This window comes from Nycticebus coucang, chromosome 8 (assembly GCF_027406575.1).
Source record: "Nycticebus coucang isolate mNycCou1 chromosome 8, mNycCou1.pri, whole genome shotgun sequence".
NCBI lineage: Eukaryota > Metazoa > Chordata > Mammalia > Primates > Lorisidae > Nycticebus > Nycticebus coucang.
In genome coordinates, this window is record NC_069787.1 from 93,471,189 (window position 1) to 93,487,418 (window position 16,230).

Genomic DNA, 16,230 nt, shown 5'->3' on the forward strand with positions numbered 1-16,230 from the left:
GGACGCACCAAAGTGGCCTTCTGCTCCCTGGACACTTTGGCGGGGTCCGTCCCCAGCTCTCGAGGCGGGGCGTGGGGGGTTACGGCGAGAATCGGCTTCCTAACATTTAAGCGCCTGTAGTCCCAGCTATTCCGGAGACCGAGGCAAGAGGATCACTTAAGCCCAGGAGTTTGAGGTTGCTGTGAGCTATGATGAGGGTGCTGTCTCAAAAAAAAGAAAAAAGAAAAGAAAAAGAAAGAAAGGGGAAAATTTTTATTTTTTAATTTTGAGAGTTTCACTTTGTCACCCTCGTTAGAGTGCTATGGCATCACAGCTCACGGCAACATCAAACTCTTGGGCTTAAGTGATTCTCTTGCCTCAGCCTCCCAAGTAGCTGGGACTACAGGCACCCGCCACAACGTCCAGCTATATTTTTAGAGACAAGGTCTGGCTCTGGCTTGATTATCAGTTTAGCTAAGTGAATGACTTAACTTTGTTTTTTTTGGGGGGGGGAACAGAGTCTCACTCGTTTGCCCTGGGTGGAGTGTGTGGCGTCATAGCTAACAGCAACCTCAAACTCTTGGGTTAAAGCCATCCTCTGCTTCAGCCCCCTAAGTAGCTGGGACTATAGGCATCCGCCACAATGCAGAGACAGGGTCTTGCTCTTGCTCAGGCTGTTCTTGAACTCCTGAGCTCAGGCGGTCCACTCATGTCAGCCTCCCAAAGTGCTAGGTTTACAGGTGTGAGCCACCACGGCCTGACCCTTAATCTTAAACATTCTTTTTCACTGACTCCTGGTCTTTTAGACAAAGTCTCTAACTCTTTCAGCCAATTATCAGCTAAAGAATCTTTAAACCCACCTATCAACTGTAAGCACTTCCCCGAAATTCCCATCTCCCTAAAATGTAAGAAACCAAACTTAACCCCACTACCATGAGTACATTTGCTCAAGGCTTCTTGGGTATGGCTCTGGGTTATGGTTCTCAAATTTGGCTTGGAAAAACCTTCAAATTATTTTGCAGAGTATGGCTTCTTTTCTGTTGACATCAGCTAAGTTAGGCAGAGTCAGTTTTCTCCAACTGATGGAAAAGTTCTCACCAGAAACGGTAGCAGGTGCCCAGGGAAATGGGGGGTGTGTCCAGACTGGTCATTTGCCTGGTTGGATCTAAAGGCAAGGGAAATCCAGCCCTGGTGAAGGGAAGGTCTCTGGCAACCTATACAGGTAGAGGAGACAGTTCCTGGTTCTTGGTCTGAGTTCCTTGTTGCTGGTACAGAGCTTTCTAAAACCCTCAGAATTTTCTGTATTTCTTACAATAATGAGATGACTCCAGCCTAGATAGTTTCAGGATGTAAGCTGGTCCAAACCAGGATAAGATGGTTAGAAAATGCAATCCCACCCTCCAATTTCTGGGCAATGGAAGGAGGCTAGAGAATGAGTTCATTAACCAATGATTTAATCAATCAGCCTTTTTTTGTAATGGAACCACCATAAAAACCCTTGAACAATGGGGCTCCAGGAGCTTCTAGGTTAGTGAACACATTGTTGTGGTGGGAAGGTGGTGTGCTAACAAAGGGCCTGGAAGCCTGTCGCACCCCGACCCCAACCTTGCCCTACAGTTCTTTTCTATTTGGCTTGCCAAAAGACAAAACTATAAGAAATTTAGTTACAGGGCAGCACGTGTGGCTCAAAGGAGTAGGGCGCTGGCCCCATATACCAGAGGTGGCGGTTCAAACCCAGCACCGGCCAAAAACTGCCAAAAAAAAAAAAAAAAAATTGTTACAGATCTAAATGGCTTTTATTCAAGGTTCATGGATAAGGACATCTTCCATTATACAAAATATTAGTAGAATGAGTGCTCCCACCAAGTAACAGTACAGCAGTGTGTGTTGTAAGGTGAATAAGGAAATAGAACAAGGCTGGGTGCTGTGGCCCAGCCCTGTAATGCTAGCACTTTGGGAAGCCCAGGCCTGAGGATCACTTGACCCCATCTCCACAAATGTTAAAAAAAAAAATTAACTGGGCAGGGCGGTGCAGTCCCAGCCACTAGGGTAAGTAGGAGGATCACTTGAGTCCAGGAGTTTGAGGCTGCAATGAGCTAAGAGAGTGACTCTTTTTAGGAAAAGAGGTGCTTGGCTAACTTCAGATTACTTTTTTTGATAAGGGTTAAAGCAGAGGGGACTTCTTTATTATGCTAACATAGCCAGGAATCTCCTAATCTCCTGTTTTTAGGAAAAACTGGTCTGTTTTGGGATCTATCTGCTTCCTTAAAGTTTCACTTTAATTATTTAGCATGAGTGACTCCATTTAGGTTTGGTGTGGTCTGCTGGGGCCTAGTGTGAGAGCTCAGTCTACAACAATGGCCTCCCATAATCTTTATTCAATAGGCTGTTCTTAAGTTGCATCCTTTTTATCCTTTATAATAAACCAGTAAATATAAGTGTTTTCTTGAGTTCTATGAGTTATTCCAGTGAATCACAGGACTTGAGGAGGGGCCCGTGAGAATCTCCATTTTTTTTTTTTTTGTAGAGACAGAGTCTCACTGCACCGCCCTCGGGTAGAGTGCCGTGGCGTCACACAGCTCACAGCAACCTCCAGCTCTTGGGCTTAAGCCATTCTCTTGCCTCAGCCTCCTGAGCAGCTACGACCACAGGCGCCCACCAAAACACCCGGCTATTTTTTTGTTGCAGTTTGGCCAGGGCTGGGTCTAAACCCGCCACCCTCGGCATATGGGGCTGGCACCCTACTCACTGAGCCACAGGCACCGCCCGAGAATCTCCATTTTTTTTGTCAAACCCACCACCCTTGAAATATGGGGCTGGTGTCCTACCCACTGAGCCATAGGTGCCGCCCAAGAACCTCCATTTTATAGACAGCCAGTCAGAAGTATGGGTGGCCGCTCAGGACTTAGAGACAGAGGTCTCACTATATCCCCCAGGCTATCCTTGAACTCCTTGACTCAAGCCATCCTCCCATATCAGCCTCCATATCACGTAGCTGGGACTACAGGCACGAGCCATTACACCAGGCTATCCCCTGAGACTTCTGACTGATGCCTGAAAGTAAGGAGGGACAGTCTTGTGGAACTAAGCTGTGGGGTCTGCCCTGACTCTAGGAGTTGGTATTAGAAGTGAATTGTTGGACACCCAGTTGGTGTTTCAGAATCATAGAACTCGATGTGGGTTTGAAAAATCCCTAACAGGCTTGGCACGGTGGCTCACACCTGTAATCCTTGCACTCTGGGAGGCCAAGGCAGATGGATTGCATGAGCTCTTGAGTTTAAGACCAGCCTGAGCAAAAAGCGATACCCCAGGCCAGGCGCGGTGGCTCATGCCTGTAATCCCAGCACTTGGGAGGCGGAGGCAGGTGGAGTGCCTGAGCCAGAGCAAGAACTCATCTCTAAAAATAACCAGGTGTTGGGGCAGGGCCTATGGCTCAAAGGAGTAGGGCGCTGGCCCCATATACCAGAGGTGGTGGGTTCAAACCCGACCCTGGCCCAAAACTACAAAAAATCAATAAATAAAATAGCCAGGCATTGTGGTAGGCGCCTGTAGTCCCAGCTACTTGGGAGGCTGAGGCAAGAGACTCACTTAAGCCCAAGAGTTTGAGGTTGCTGTGAGCTATAACACCATAGCACTCTACTGAGGGCAACAAAGTGAGAATCTGTCTCAAAAAAAAGAAAAGTGAGACCCCGTCTCTACTAAAAATGGAAAAACTGTGAGGCAAGAGTTCGCTGAGTTGGAGGCTGCTGTGAGCTATGATGCCACAGCACACTACCCAGGGCAGCAGCTTCAGACTGTCTCAAGAAAAAAAAGAAAAATCTCACAACATTTGGTGTCAGAAAAAAAGATACTGTGGGAGGCCAGTCAGGTGATGAGCTTACTGCAGACAAGGAATTAAAATGAAGGGCCTGAGAAATTAACTGTCAGGTGGTTGCTTCTAATGGCATTAAACAGCTTAAAGAAAGAGGATGACAGGTCAAATTTTTTAGCAGCTTGTAATGAGGAATAAGATGAAAACTTACTCCTAAAGGAATCTCTTGCAGCCATGGTGCTGAGATAGCCCAAGGGCTGATTGTGTGTATTCTGGATTAAAATATTTGTGGAATCACAGTCTAACGAAGTCTTTAGTGAAAGTTAGGACCTGATCAGACTCCACATGTCTACATCCAAAGGTCAGTTTTCAGTCTCCTTGCCTGCCCTATGGCTTCAGTGATAGAGCAGGCCAACACCCTCTTCACCACACCCTCTATACTCGGCTCCTCAGGCTGCTTTGCTGGCTCTTCCGCCTTTCAATGTTGGTGCCCAGGGATTGGTTCAGGTCTCATTCCTTTTGTTTATGCTTTCCTTGGAGAGCTCACCCACTATGGTGGCTCTGAATACCATCGCCACACTGACAATGTCATTTCTTACCTGCAACTCAGGTCTCTTCAACTCCGGGCTCAAAGCTGCAGCTGTCCTGTCAGCATCACCACTTGGATATCCACTGGCACTTCATCTAAAGCTACTGCAACTTCTGCCCTCCACCCCAAATTAGCTCCCCTACGTGTGCCTAAGTGGTAGCTCCTTCCCTTGGCACCATCCCTTTTTCCCAGCCCTCACCCAAACCCTCACCAGACCTTGGTTCCACCTTCAAAATACATGCAGAATCTGACCCTTCTCTGCAGTTCTATCGCAAGATCGTCTCTCACCTGGATTATTGCAGCAGCCTCCAGACAAGTGTCCTAGTTTCTACTGCCTTATTAAAATCTAGTCTTGAACATGATTGCAAGAGGGACTTTACCTAACAATTGCAATCAGTGTAACTGGCTTATTGTACCCTCAATGAATCCCCAACAATAAAAAAAAAAAAAAAAAAAAAAAAAAAATCTAGTCTTGATTCAGTAGCAGCTGGAGGGATCCTTCTAAAATATTCATCGAATCAAGTCACTCTGCTCTGGGCGGCGCCTATGGCTCAGTCGGTAGGGCGCCGGCCCCATATACCGAGGGTGACGGGTTCAAACCCGGCCCCGGCCAAACTGCAACCAAAAAATAGCCGGGCGTTGTGGCGGGCGCCTGTAGTCCCAGCTACTCGGGAGGCTGAGGCAAGAGAATCGCTTAAGCCCAGGAGTTGGAGGTTGCTGTGAGCTGTGTGAGGCCACGGCACTCTACCAAGGGCCATAAAGTGAGACTCTGTCTCTACAAAAAAAAAAAAAAAGTCACTCTGCTCAAAAGCCTTTCATGGCGCCCCATTCCCAAGGCCCAACATAATTCACATCCCATCACCTCTCTGACCTGGTCTTCCTTCTCCCCTCTCTTCCCCTCCCACCAGCCTGGGTGACAAAGTGAGACTTTGCCTCCACAAAAAATCTTTTTTCTTTTTTTGAGACAGAGTCTCACTCTGTTGCCCTGGGTACAGTGCTATGGCACCATAGCTCACAGCAACCTCAAACTCTTGGGCTTGAGCGATCCTCTTGCTTCAGCCTCCGGAGTAGCTGGGACTACAAAGTGCCCACCACCAAGCCCAGCTAGTTTTTCTATTTTTAGTACAAATGTGGTCTTGCTCTTGCCTGGTGGGGGCAGTGAAGGTGTCTCGAAATGTCAAGCTCAAGCAATCCACCTGCCTTGGCCTCCCAGAGTGCTAGTATTACAGGGGTGAGCCATCGTCCATGACCCCCCCGGAAAATTTTTTTTTTTTTGTAGAGACAGAGTTTCACTTTATTGCCCTCATTAGAGTGCCGTGGCGTCACACGGCTCACAGCAACTTCCAGCTCCTGGGCTTAGGCGATTCTCCTGCCTCAGCCTCCCGAGTAGCTGGGACTGCAGGTGCCTGCCACAACGCCGGCTATTTTTTTGTTTGGCCGGGGCTGGGTTTGAACCCGCCACCCTCGGTATATGGGGCTGGCGCCCTGCTCACTGAGCCACAGGCGCCGCCCTATTTTTACTTTCAATTTCAGCTGGCTTTAACTCTTCTTAGTTTGAAGATTGTTTGTTTGTTTTTTTTCTCATTTTCTTTTTTTTCTCCTGTTTTTCCTTTAGCAATTCTCTTGCCCTTTGCCTCCCAAGTACTGGGATTACAGGCACCTGTCACAACGCCTGGCTATTTTTTTTTTCTTTTGGTTGCGGCCGTCATTGTTGTTTGGCGGGCCCAGGCTGGATTTGAGCCCCCAGCTCAGGTGTATGTGGCTGGTGCCTTAGCCGCTTGAGCCACAGGCGCCAAGCCAAATCTTCAAACTTCTTCATAGGCCAGGCGCCATGGCTCTCACCTGTAGTTCTAGCACTCTGGGAGGCCGAGGCAGATGGATTACTTGAGCTCAGGAGTTCAAGACTAGTCTAAGCAAGGGCGAGACCTTGTCTCTAAAAATAGCTGCGTTGTGGCAGGCACCTGTAGTGCCAGCTACTTGGGAGGCTGAAGCAAGAGGATCCCTTGAAACCAAGAATTTGAGGTTGCTACACCCTATGACGCCAGGGCACTCTACCAAGGGTGACAAAGTGAAATTCTGTCTCAAACAAAATGTCTTCAAAAAGTGCTGAGAAGTGGGTGGTGCCTGTGGTTCAGCAGGTAGGGCGCTGGTCCCATATGCCAGAGGTGGCAGGTTCAAACCCAGCCCCGGCCAAAATAAAATAAAATAAAAGCTGCACTTCTCTTAAAAAGAAAAAAGTGCTGAGAAGCCTCATAGGAGGTTAGGTGCCCATACCAGGAACTCAGTGCACAGAGATGGGATGAGGACCCCCTAAGCTGTACCCCGAGTTTTTCACAAGGAGGGCATTTGGGACTGAGTGCTAGCTGAACCCCCAAAGAGCTGCCCCTCCCTTGGAGGCTGTGAGGACACTGCCAGGTAAGGCAAGGCCACAGCTTTTGGCCACCTCACACCACCCAGAAATAGCCTCGCCACAGCATCCTGTTCCTGGACACAGTGGGAGAGGTGCAGGCGGCACCTAGCCACACACCCCATCTTGTCCATTGAGGAAGACCCCTGCCACCTGCCCTTCCACAGCCAGCCCCAGAACAGGAAGAATGGACAGGCCAAAGTCATTGAAAGGTATGGGAAAGGGAAAACTCTAGGGACCTCAGAATCCTTCCCTTAACAGTGCTCCACTTCAGATACGCCCCACCCACTCCCACCCCTGGCCCAAACCATCTATTTCTTGCTGAGGGACAAGGGCTCAGGACCCCAGATCAGCCCAGAGAAACCTCGGGCAGTCTCTGTCCATGTGACAGGCCAGGTCTCACTCTAGACATGATTCCCCTCCAGTGAGGGGTAAGTATGGGGTTAGCCAAGGATCCTTGAGGGCTGAGCCAATGATCCCAACATAGACAGACTTAGGGGAAAGACCACACATGGGATATCTATGGAGCTGGCCAGGGAAGAATATGGAGAACTGGCTATAGAATACAACCTTACAACAAGTTATTTGTTTTTTTAAAAAGTATTTATTGCAAAGAATGCTGGACACAGTGTCAGGTGTGGCTGAGATCCAATACCATCCATTTAGGGAAATCAGGAGAACTGCAATATGGGCACGTTAGCCAGCACAGCTGAAAGCTGACAGCCAACCTGGCGTGCCTTCTGAGACCACTTCAGGGCAGAGGCCCAGAGGCCACCCTCTCCATCCCTGCCTCCCAGACTTCCCCTGCCCTATCCCAGTCCTTGTAATGTACCTAGTCCAGCAGCTCTTGACTCCCCTTTGTACAGAGTGAGAAGGCCTTATTGGTCTCACTTTAGGTGACATCCAGATGTACATGCCCAAAAGGACCCACCATGGCTAACACATGTCTAAGTGACAAGTTACCGAAACTCCAGCAGACACAGAAGCAAAGGCTGAAGTCCCTATGTTCCAAAGGCAGTGGCATAGTTCTCTGGCCCCTGGGGCTCCAGTAGATGGGTCCAGAAGGAGGATCCTGCCCTGGTTCTACTCCATACATCTTTCCACCTGCATTTACCCACAGCTGTAGCACATGAGGATAAGACCACCTGTTGAAGCCAGGGATACTAATTTCGCTCAGGGACAGGTGGTACCTGCGGAACACAAAGCCCTGGCAGGCAGAAAATGTGAGCTGCTCTGCCAGGCACAAGCCAGAAAATGTTCTGAGTACAAAGTGGGATTAGGATCCAGGGGCCTGAGTTCACCAAAGTCTACCTGTGGATAGCAAGGCACCAAACTGTAATTCCAGACTCTTTCTGACCCAACCCCACTACTTGCTGGCTAGTCTGTTGCCTGCTATAAAATGTAACCAGAACCCACTCCCTAGACTGCCTCTCTGGGCCAAGAAGAACTCAGGGGCATGATAGATGCCAGTTTTCATCAGCTTCACATGCACATGGAGTGTGATGTGGCTGGGCAAACCCTCCCTTGCCCAGGAGCTACCTCCAGGTTCTGTCTTCTCCCTTCCTCAGGGCCACAAGTAGAGGTCAACAAACAGAACACGTTTTACAGGATCACAAGTTTATCTGAATCACTAATGGCAAATGCATGTCTCTGCCACCAGTGGGGACATAGGCAGCAACAGTTGAGAGGCCACCTCCTCCTCAGCTGCCAGTGTACACAGTCAGGGAGGGGAGAGGGATGGCAGCCTCCCCCTTGAGCACTTTGGTGTGTGCACCAGGAAGGGTAACTCATACAGCCGCTCTATCTTTAGGTGGTTTCACTGTGAGAGTAGCCCGGAAAGGATACCCATAGCCACCAGCTCCCCCAAGTTTTCCAGTGTTTGCACAAGTGAGGAGGGGTGACCACACATGCTCCCCTCTCTGCATGTTCCATGCATTACAGTGTGCTGAAGCAAGCATGTTGCTCTCATGAGTGCCCACAGATACAGTCACCCAAATACGTGGCCTGGCCGGTGGCGGCCCGGGAGGCATCTGCCTTGGTTGCCGCTCTTTAGTCCCTGTTGGGGAACTAAACAGACCCTGTTGGTCTCCTGAAGACCTGCCCTCTTGCTCAGGAAGAGGCCACAGAGAAGATAGCAGAGGTCCTGCAAAGGGCGGCAGGGTCCACCGCAGGCAGCTGGTCTGCAGTGGGAACACCACGGCAAGCACTTTCTGTTTCACATTTTAGGGCTGCACACTTCACAAAGCCAAGCCACTTGGTGAGAAAGAACACCTAAGAGCTGCAACAGGAGACCCTGGTGCAGGGTGACCTCTCACCAGCCTGGGCAGATGCAGTCTGGCCACATGATTCCCAGCAGCAGGTCAGGAACCACATATAATCTTGTCATAGTCAACAAATAAGTGGGCTAGGGCAGGGTTCTGGGCCCCATAGGCCACACATGGCTTTGAGTACGTTCCTGCACGGCGACTGTCACACAGACTGGGGGCGGGGCCTGAAATAATCTCATCTATAGCGATCAGTGCTTGTCCAGGGGTCACAGTGGATGTGATGGTCACTGGTGAGCAGGGACTGTGACAAGAGCTTCCTCCGGAGGTCTCGAGATGTCTACATTCTGTATGACAATAAAAACACAGAATATTTATCTTTTTTTTTTTTTTTTTCCATTTTGGCCGGGGCTGGGTTTGAACCCACCACCTCCACCACCTTTGAGCCACAGGCACCGCCCAGAATATTTATCTTATGGCAGGAATAGAAGGGATACCTGCAGTCAGCTTTCCTGATCACTGTGGCCCATCAGGAGGCTCACATTTTTACCTCAGAAGCCCCAGCTTCAGACTCTTGACCCCAACTTCCCTAAGAATGTAGTGTCAAGAGCTTTGTGCCACAGTGGGTGGACAGACAACAGAACAAAGGAAGGTGTGGAGGGTCCACCTGTCGCCTGTTCCACTGCAGGCAGGCCAGGCAATATTCAGAGCAAGGCTGTTCTTACCACCTGTCTCAGGGTTGGGTCAACTAAGGAGGAACCCTGGCTTGGGGTTCTCATTGTCATCTGTGGGCAGGGAAATGGTTCAGCTCTTGGGGGCACCTCCTTCCTGGCTCAAGGAGTTAGTAGACAGATGACAGATGTAGCTTCAGAAGCTTATGAATATCTCTTAGTCTGTCCCCTCAGGACTAGAGCACAGGACCCCCTGGAGCCCCTAAATTCCATAGCTGGCCCCCACTCAGCTGCAGAGTCTAGCTCTCTCCTGGGCCTACTGAGCTCAGGATGCCTTATGCCGGAGGAATGGGGAGATTGAGACTTCCTTTAGCTCTATGAGGCTGTCTTATGTGAGCGAAGATCCTCGTGGCTTAACCTCCCAGCTGTGGGCCCTCAGAACGATTACCTGAAGGAGCAGTCACTGATGACCTGGGCTGGAGCCCTATGTAACAGGCAAGCCCAGATCTGCGGGGAGGGAGACATGACCCCCATGGCCCACACCCTGGGCTCACAGGACTAGCCGCATCAGGTGTAATTCTCACTGTGCAGCAGGCTTTCTGAGGGTCCCCTTTCCCACCATGGCCTGTCCCTTTTCCCACCATTGCCATGAGTCAGGAGACCGTAGGATCTTGTCCACCTGAAAGGGAACCAGCTGGGAAACTGTGGCCAGTAGAACTCCGCTCTGAGAAGTACCCACTCAGAGTGACTGTCAGCCACACCATGGCTATGGGCTGCTGAGGTCAGCCCCCCAAAACTCCGAGACCCAGGGCCCTCTCTCACCATCATCTGTCAGTACTGGGGTCCAATGCCATATGGGCCTTCCTTAGGCCAAAGGATTCCTATTAGGAAATGCCTTTCCCTGTGGGTACCAGACTGAGCCTGGGCCAAACTTGGTGAAGACACACTTAGACTCTCAGAGCAAAGGGGAAAGAGGCCCACACAGTGACTGGTCCTGGTTGGGGCAGCAGGCTTGGAAAATAACATGTCATATCCACACATCTCTGCCTATAGATTCAAGGCCAAGGGGCTATAGGTGAGCAGGGGTCTAGCCCTTGGTCTCAATGGGAGAGGTAAACAGCATTGTGGAGGGACCCTCCCACACTGCCCTGTGGGGGCACTGAGTGGTTCTGGGTGACACTTTGAGAAGCTTCTCTCTCTTTTTTTTTTTTTTTTTTTGAGACAGAGTCTCATTATGTTACCCTCGGTAGAGTGCCGTTGTGTCACAGCTCACAGCAACCTCGAACTATTGAGTTCAAACGATTTTCTGCCTCAGCCTCCCAAGTAGCTGGGACTACAGGCACCCGCTACAACGCCTGGCTATTTTTTGTTACAGTTGTCATTGTTGGTTAGCTGGCCCAGGCCGGGTTCGAACCTGCCACCTTTGGTATATGTGGCTGGTGCCATAACCACTGGGCTACGGGAGCCAAGCCTTGTTTTAATTTTTTTTTTTTAATTTTATTTGCAGTTTTTGGCCAGGGCTGGGTTTGAACCCACCATCTCTGGCATATGGGGCCGGCGCCCCACTCCTTTGAGCCACAGGCACCGCCCTGCCTTGTTTTAATTTTAAAGGTTCTGGAGTTAGAAAAGGTACATGTCAGGCTTGGGCTGGAGGCAAGGGGAGAGGGTACCCCACCTGCCCTCTGAATGCCTCAACCTCCATGGGACTGCTGGGGAGCCTGCCACGGCCACATGTAGTCACTTCCTAGCATGGTGGCTCAGCTCTAGGGACTTCTCCTTCCCCCGGACAGCTGGTTTCGGGAAGGCCTGTGGCAGGGCCACCCCAGAGTCAGGCCCTCCCTGACCACAAGAGAACAGCCTTAGCAGAGATTCAAGCTCCCTCTGGCAGGTGTCCTAGCTGGGCCTGGCCCTGGAATATATGGTGTCTGGACATCCCCAGGAACACCCACCACCCCAGCAGTGCTACCTGAGGCCTGTCCCGGTGTGTGTTCACAGCTGCCACATTCAGGAAAATGGACTCCACTTTACAACCTGCCAAAGGAAGATGCAAATCCATTGGCCTCCCAAAAGGCAGCAAAGCCCCAGAGGATAGAAGCTTCTCTTAGGAAAAGATGGGCTTGGGGAATGGAGCAGGTATCTCTGCCTCACTTTGCTCCTTCCACTTTAGGAAGCGGGAGGATTGCCCCTTCAGGCTCCTGCTTATTTACATGTGACAGCCCAGACAGGGCCACACGAAGGCTCAAGTTCCCTAACCCTGAAACCAAAGGTGGTCAGGGGAACAGCAGGCCTAAGCTCAACATGGGGTCACTTAGTCTTTAGGACCCCCAAACCACCCAACCCCACCTCTGCCAAGCAAGGCCCAATCTCCCCATGCTAGTTGCCCAGTACAGGAGGGCACACATTGGAATGATACCAGCTACCACTGAGCTCCACAGTCATCCTCCCAAGAGCACTTGTATTAAGTGTGAAGGAGCTGAGACCCAAGAGATGAGGTGCCTGAGGCCTCTGCTGGCACACTAAGAGGCAGGGGTGGGACTCAAACTCCCCCACCCAGAATATTTTAAGGTGAGCAGGGGTACCTGGCAGGCTGGACCAGATGTTTTGGTCTGGTCCAAGGTCTAGGCCCTGGGAGCTATGAGGCTTTGTGAGGATTTTGTAAAAACCAGTAGAAAAGCCCCTCAAGCAGGTGGACAATGGTTAAGGAAGGATCACTGGGGAGGTTTCCTGTGGCCATGTACTTTTTAAGACAGAGTCATACTTTGTCACCCCAGGTAGAGTGCCTTGGTGTCGTAGCTCACAGCAACTTCAAACTCTTAGGCTCAAGTGATCCTTTTGCCTCAGCCTCCCAAATAGCTAGGACTATAGGCACCCACCAAAATGCCCAGCTAGTTTTTCTTTTCTTTTCTTTTTTTTTTTTTTTTTGAGACAGAGTCTCACAGCTTTGATTAGGAAGAAATACCAAGGGCGGCGCCTGTGGCTCAGTCGGTAAGGCGCCGGCCCCATATACCAAGGGTGGCGGGTTCAAACCCGGCCCCGGCCAAACTGCAACCAAAAAATAGCCAGGCGTTGTGGCAGGCACCTGTAGTCCCAGCTACTTGGGAGGCTGAGGCAAGAGAATCGCTTAAGCCCAGGAGTTGGAGGTTGCTGTGAGCTGTGTGAGGCCACGGCACTCTACCAAGGGCCATAAAGTGAGACTCTGTCTCTACAAAAAAAGAAAAAAAAAAATAGGAAGAAATACCAAAACATTGATTTGTGCTGGCCCTTGGTAGTTCTGTGAAAATCCTAGATCAATTCTTTTGATCATTTTCTGGCCAGTTTTTCCCCCAGATATTCTCGAGTTTAAGCAGCCAGCTGCCTTGCTTCTCCTGGGTAGAGTGCTGTGACATCACAGCTCACGGCAACCTCCAGCTCTTGGGCTTAAGTGATTCTCTTGCTTCAGCCTCCCAAGTAGCTGGGACTACAGGCGCCTGCCACAACGCCAGCTATTTTTTTGGTTGCAGCTGTCACTGTTGTTTAGCAGGCCCAGGCTGGGTTCAAACCCACCAGCCTTGGTGTATGTGGCTGGCGCCCTACTCAATGAGCTATGGGCGTCGAACCCCAGCTAGTTTTTCTATTTTTAGTAGAGATAAGGTCTCTCTCTTCCTCAGGGCAGTCTCTAACTCCTGAGCTCAAGCAATCTACCCTCCTCAGCCTCCCAGAGTGGTAGGATTATAGGCATGAGCCACCATGCCTAGCCAGGAATGGATTTATTTATTTTTTTGAGACAGTCTCACTTGGTCACCCTCAGTAGAGTGCTGTGGCGTCTTAGCTCACAGCAATCTCAAACTGTCGGGCTCAAACGATCCTCTTGCCTCGGTCTCCCAATTAGCTGGGACTATAGGCATCCATCACAAAGCCTGGCTGTTTTTTAGAGACAGGGTCTCACTCTGGCTGAGGCTGGTCTTGAACTCGTGAGCTCAGGCAATCCACCTGCCTCAGCCTCCCAAGTGCTGGGATTATAGGTATGAGCCACCACGCCTGGCCAGGAATGGATTTCTAATGTGATTTTCAAGGAATCTGCAGAAAATCATAGACCCTTACAGAGATCCATGGGGGTGGCAACCTGAGATCAATGTGTAGGAAGCTCCTTACCATAAGCCACAGGGGTCAGCTTCAGGACGGTGTGCAGCGGGCACTTGAGGTAGGGCAGCTGTTCTGTGGACACACAAGTGAGGGCTGGCACAATAGGGATGCCCAGTGACAATCTCCCCCAAACCCCACACACACATATCTGCCCAGGAGAAAGGCCCGTAACCTGCTGCCTTGTCCAGGAAGTAGGCGAGGAGGCAGCGCATCACAGCCTGATGGCAGACGACCAGCACATTCTCTTGCCTCTCCAGCTCCATGATGACAGGCTCTAGTCGCTGGACCAGGTCTTCGTAGGACTGCCAGGGCAAGCAAGGAAGGTGTCCTTCAGGCCTGGGTCCAGGGAGGCATGGACATAGCCTGGGTACTAGGCTGCCTTCCCACTCTGGGAGTTGCACACTATTCTGGGAGCTTGAAGCTAAGTCTCCTCTAGGCTGACTCCGGAGGGCGTGGGGCTGGGCAGCTACTCCTAGAGGACTGTGATAGTGAGATGTTTGGCTTAAGAAGGAAGCTGAGGGGTGAGTATGTGGGCAACTTGGGGAAGGGGCTGCCTCTCCATCCCAGGGCCAGGTCCTTTGAGCAAACAGAGCTAGGGCTCAGGCTTCCATCCCAGGGGCTATACTGTGCCCACCATGGGGCTCTGCACTGAACCCTCTGCTATGGAATTCATATGCTACACCTGTGACTGGTGGGAAAGACACTTTCCCCATTCAGCCACGGCAGACAGGACCCATGGCAGGGGAAGGAGCGAAGTTCCTGGAGTGCGACCCATCAGAAATACCTGGGGTCCCCTGAGTTATCTCTTGCGGTCTGCCTGCCATGTAACTTGCCCTCCCAGAAATAATAGACCCCTTGGATGGTCCTTGGGCTAACCACTCAGCCTGGCAAGCATAGACATTTTCACCAGGAGACTGGCCTAAGCTCTAAAGGAGTTTCTTCCTTCTGTGCATAATGAGTAGTCCTTCAAAAAAACAGCCTTCAGCAGTACTAACTGATTTGCCACAAGCTTTGATTAGGAAGCAATACCAAAACATTGATTTGTGCTGGCCCTTGGCAGTTCTGTAAAAATCCTAGATCAATTCTTTTGGTAACTTTAATTTTCTGTCCAGTTTTTCCCCCTGTATTCTCAAGTTTAAGCAGCCAGATGCCTTGCTTCTCTTTACTATATTACCTGCGTTGGTTCCTTTTTGGGGAGTGGGGGGGCAGAGTCACACTCTGTTGCCTTGGGTAAAGTGTCATGGTGTCACAGCTCACAGAAACCTCAAACTCTAGGCCTCAAGTGATCTTCTTGCCTCAGCCTCCCAAGTAGTTGGGACTACAGATATGCGCCACAACACCCAGCTACTTTAGTACAGATGGGGTCTTGCTCAGGCTGGTCTTGAACTGCTGAGCTCAAGCAATCCACCCACCTTGGCCTCCCACAGTGCTAGGATTACATGCATGAGCCATTGTGCCCAGCCACCAATGCTGGTTCAAATCTGAACTCTGCCTCACAGTATGATGTGAGAATTAATGAATGTTACTGAGAGCTAGACTATCCCAAAATCAGCCGAGCATTCAGGCTTGTGAGCCTGGCATCTAGGTGGGTGCTTCTACATGCAAAGATGTGAGTGTATAAACACATTTGTCTACAGGGAGTATTTTATTTAGCCACTGCTCCAGGACACATTCTGGAAGTGGAAGGACAAGCCTGGGTCAAAGGAGACCACCAGTTTCTGAACTGGGGCCTAGGCTGACCAGACAGCCTGTCTCAGGGAAGGCGACAAGTGCAGGTGGATTGTAGTAGCCACAACTCATCTGCGAAGATCTCCCTGGGTCTGAACCAGGGCTGAAGATAGTGTCTGGAGATATAGGAGGGATGGGACCATTCTGTCACAAGGTGAAGCATCCAGAGAAGAGGGCAGGCCCAGAGTAGAAATATGAGTGAGCTAAGACCCAACTCTCAGACCTGGCATGGTGTCCCTGACTTCTCAGTCACTGAGCATTCTGCAAAGGACTGAAAATTACCTAAAAAGGGAGCTGGGCTGGGAATGCCAGGACACTATCAACTAGCTATAGGGTTCTCAGGAAAGTCTAACCCCACAGAGCCAGGGGGGGTTATTAACCCTGCCCCTGTCCTTCCCAATTCCCCACCCTAGGAAGCAGGAAGACAAAGATGGGGAGCAGGGAGCCATGGCTGGATGTCTGCCCTGTGTGGCAATGATCACCCACCACCCAAGGAAGGGCCTGAGGCCCGGGCCACACAGCTAAGAAGTGGTGAGGATGAAACATACACCCAGGCTGGCCTGCCTCTAGGCCAGGCCCCTTCTGCAGACCACACAGCCTCCACAGAGCCCTACAGGCCCTCAGCAGCAGATGGGAGTCCCAGGAAGGCAGCAGTTATT

The 16,230-nt window shown here is 50.7% G+C and overlaps 1 protein-coding gene across 8 annotated transcripts in view; it reads right to left on the reverse strand.

The window, feature by feature from the left end:
- Positions 1 to 7,376: 7,376 nt before the first annotated feature.
- PFKFB4 (6-phosphofructo-2-kinase/fructose-2,6-biphosphatase 4) overlaps positions 7,377 to 16,230 on the reverse strand; it is a 62,872-nt gene continuing 54,018 nt past the window's right edge. For 7 of the 8 annotated variants that reach the window (XM_053599110.1, XM_053599113.1, XM_053599109.1 and 4 more), the window contains exons 11-14: positions 14,016 to 14,145; positions 13,853 to 13,915; positions 11,688 to 11,752; positions 7,377 to 9,397 (exon numbers count right to left, since the gene is read on the reverse strand). In XM_053599110.1, the coding sequence (XP_053455085.1) occupies positions 9,338 to 9,397; positions 11,688 to 11,752; positions 13,853 to 13,915; positions 14,016 to 14,145 (318 nt within the window). In that variant the 3' untranslated portion in view covers positions 7,377 to 9,337. Of the gene's footprint in view, positions 9,398 to 11,687; positions 11,753 to 13,852; positions 13,916 to 14,015; positions 14,180 to 16,230 lie in introns of those variants that run through there. The other variant, XM_053599116.1, reaches the window with a different exon arrangement.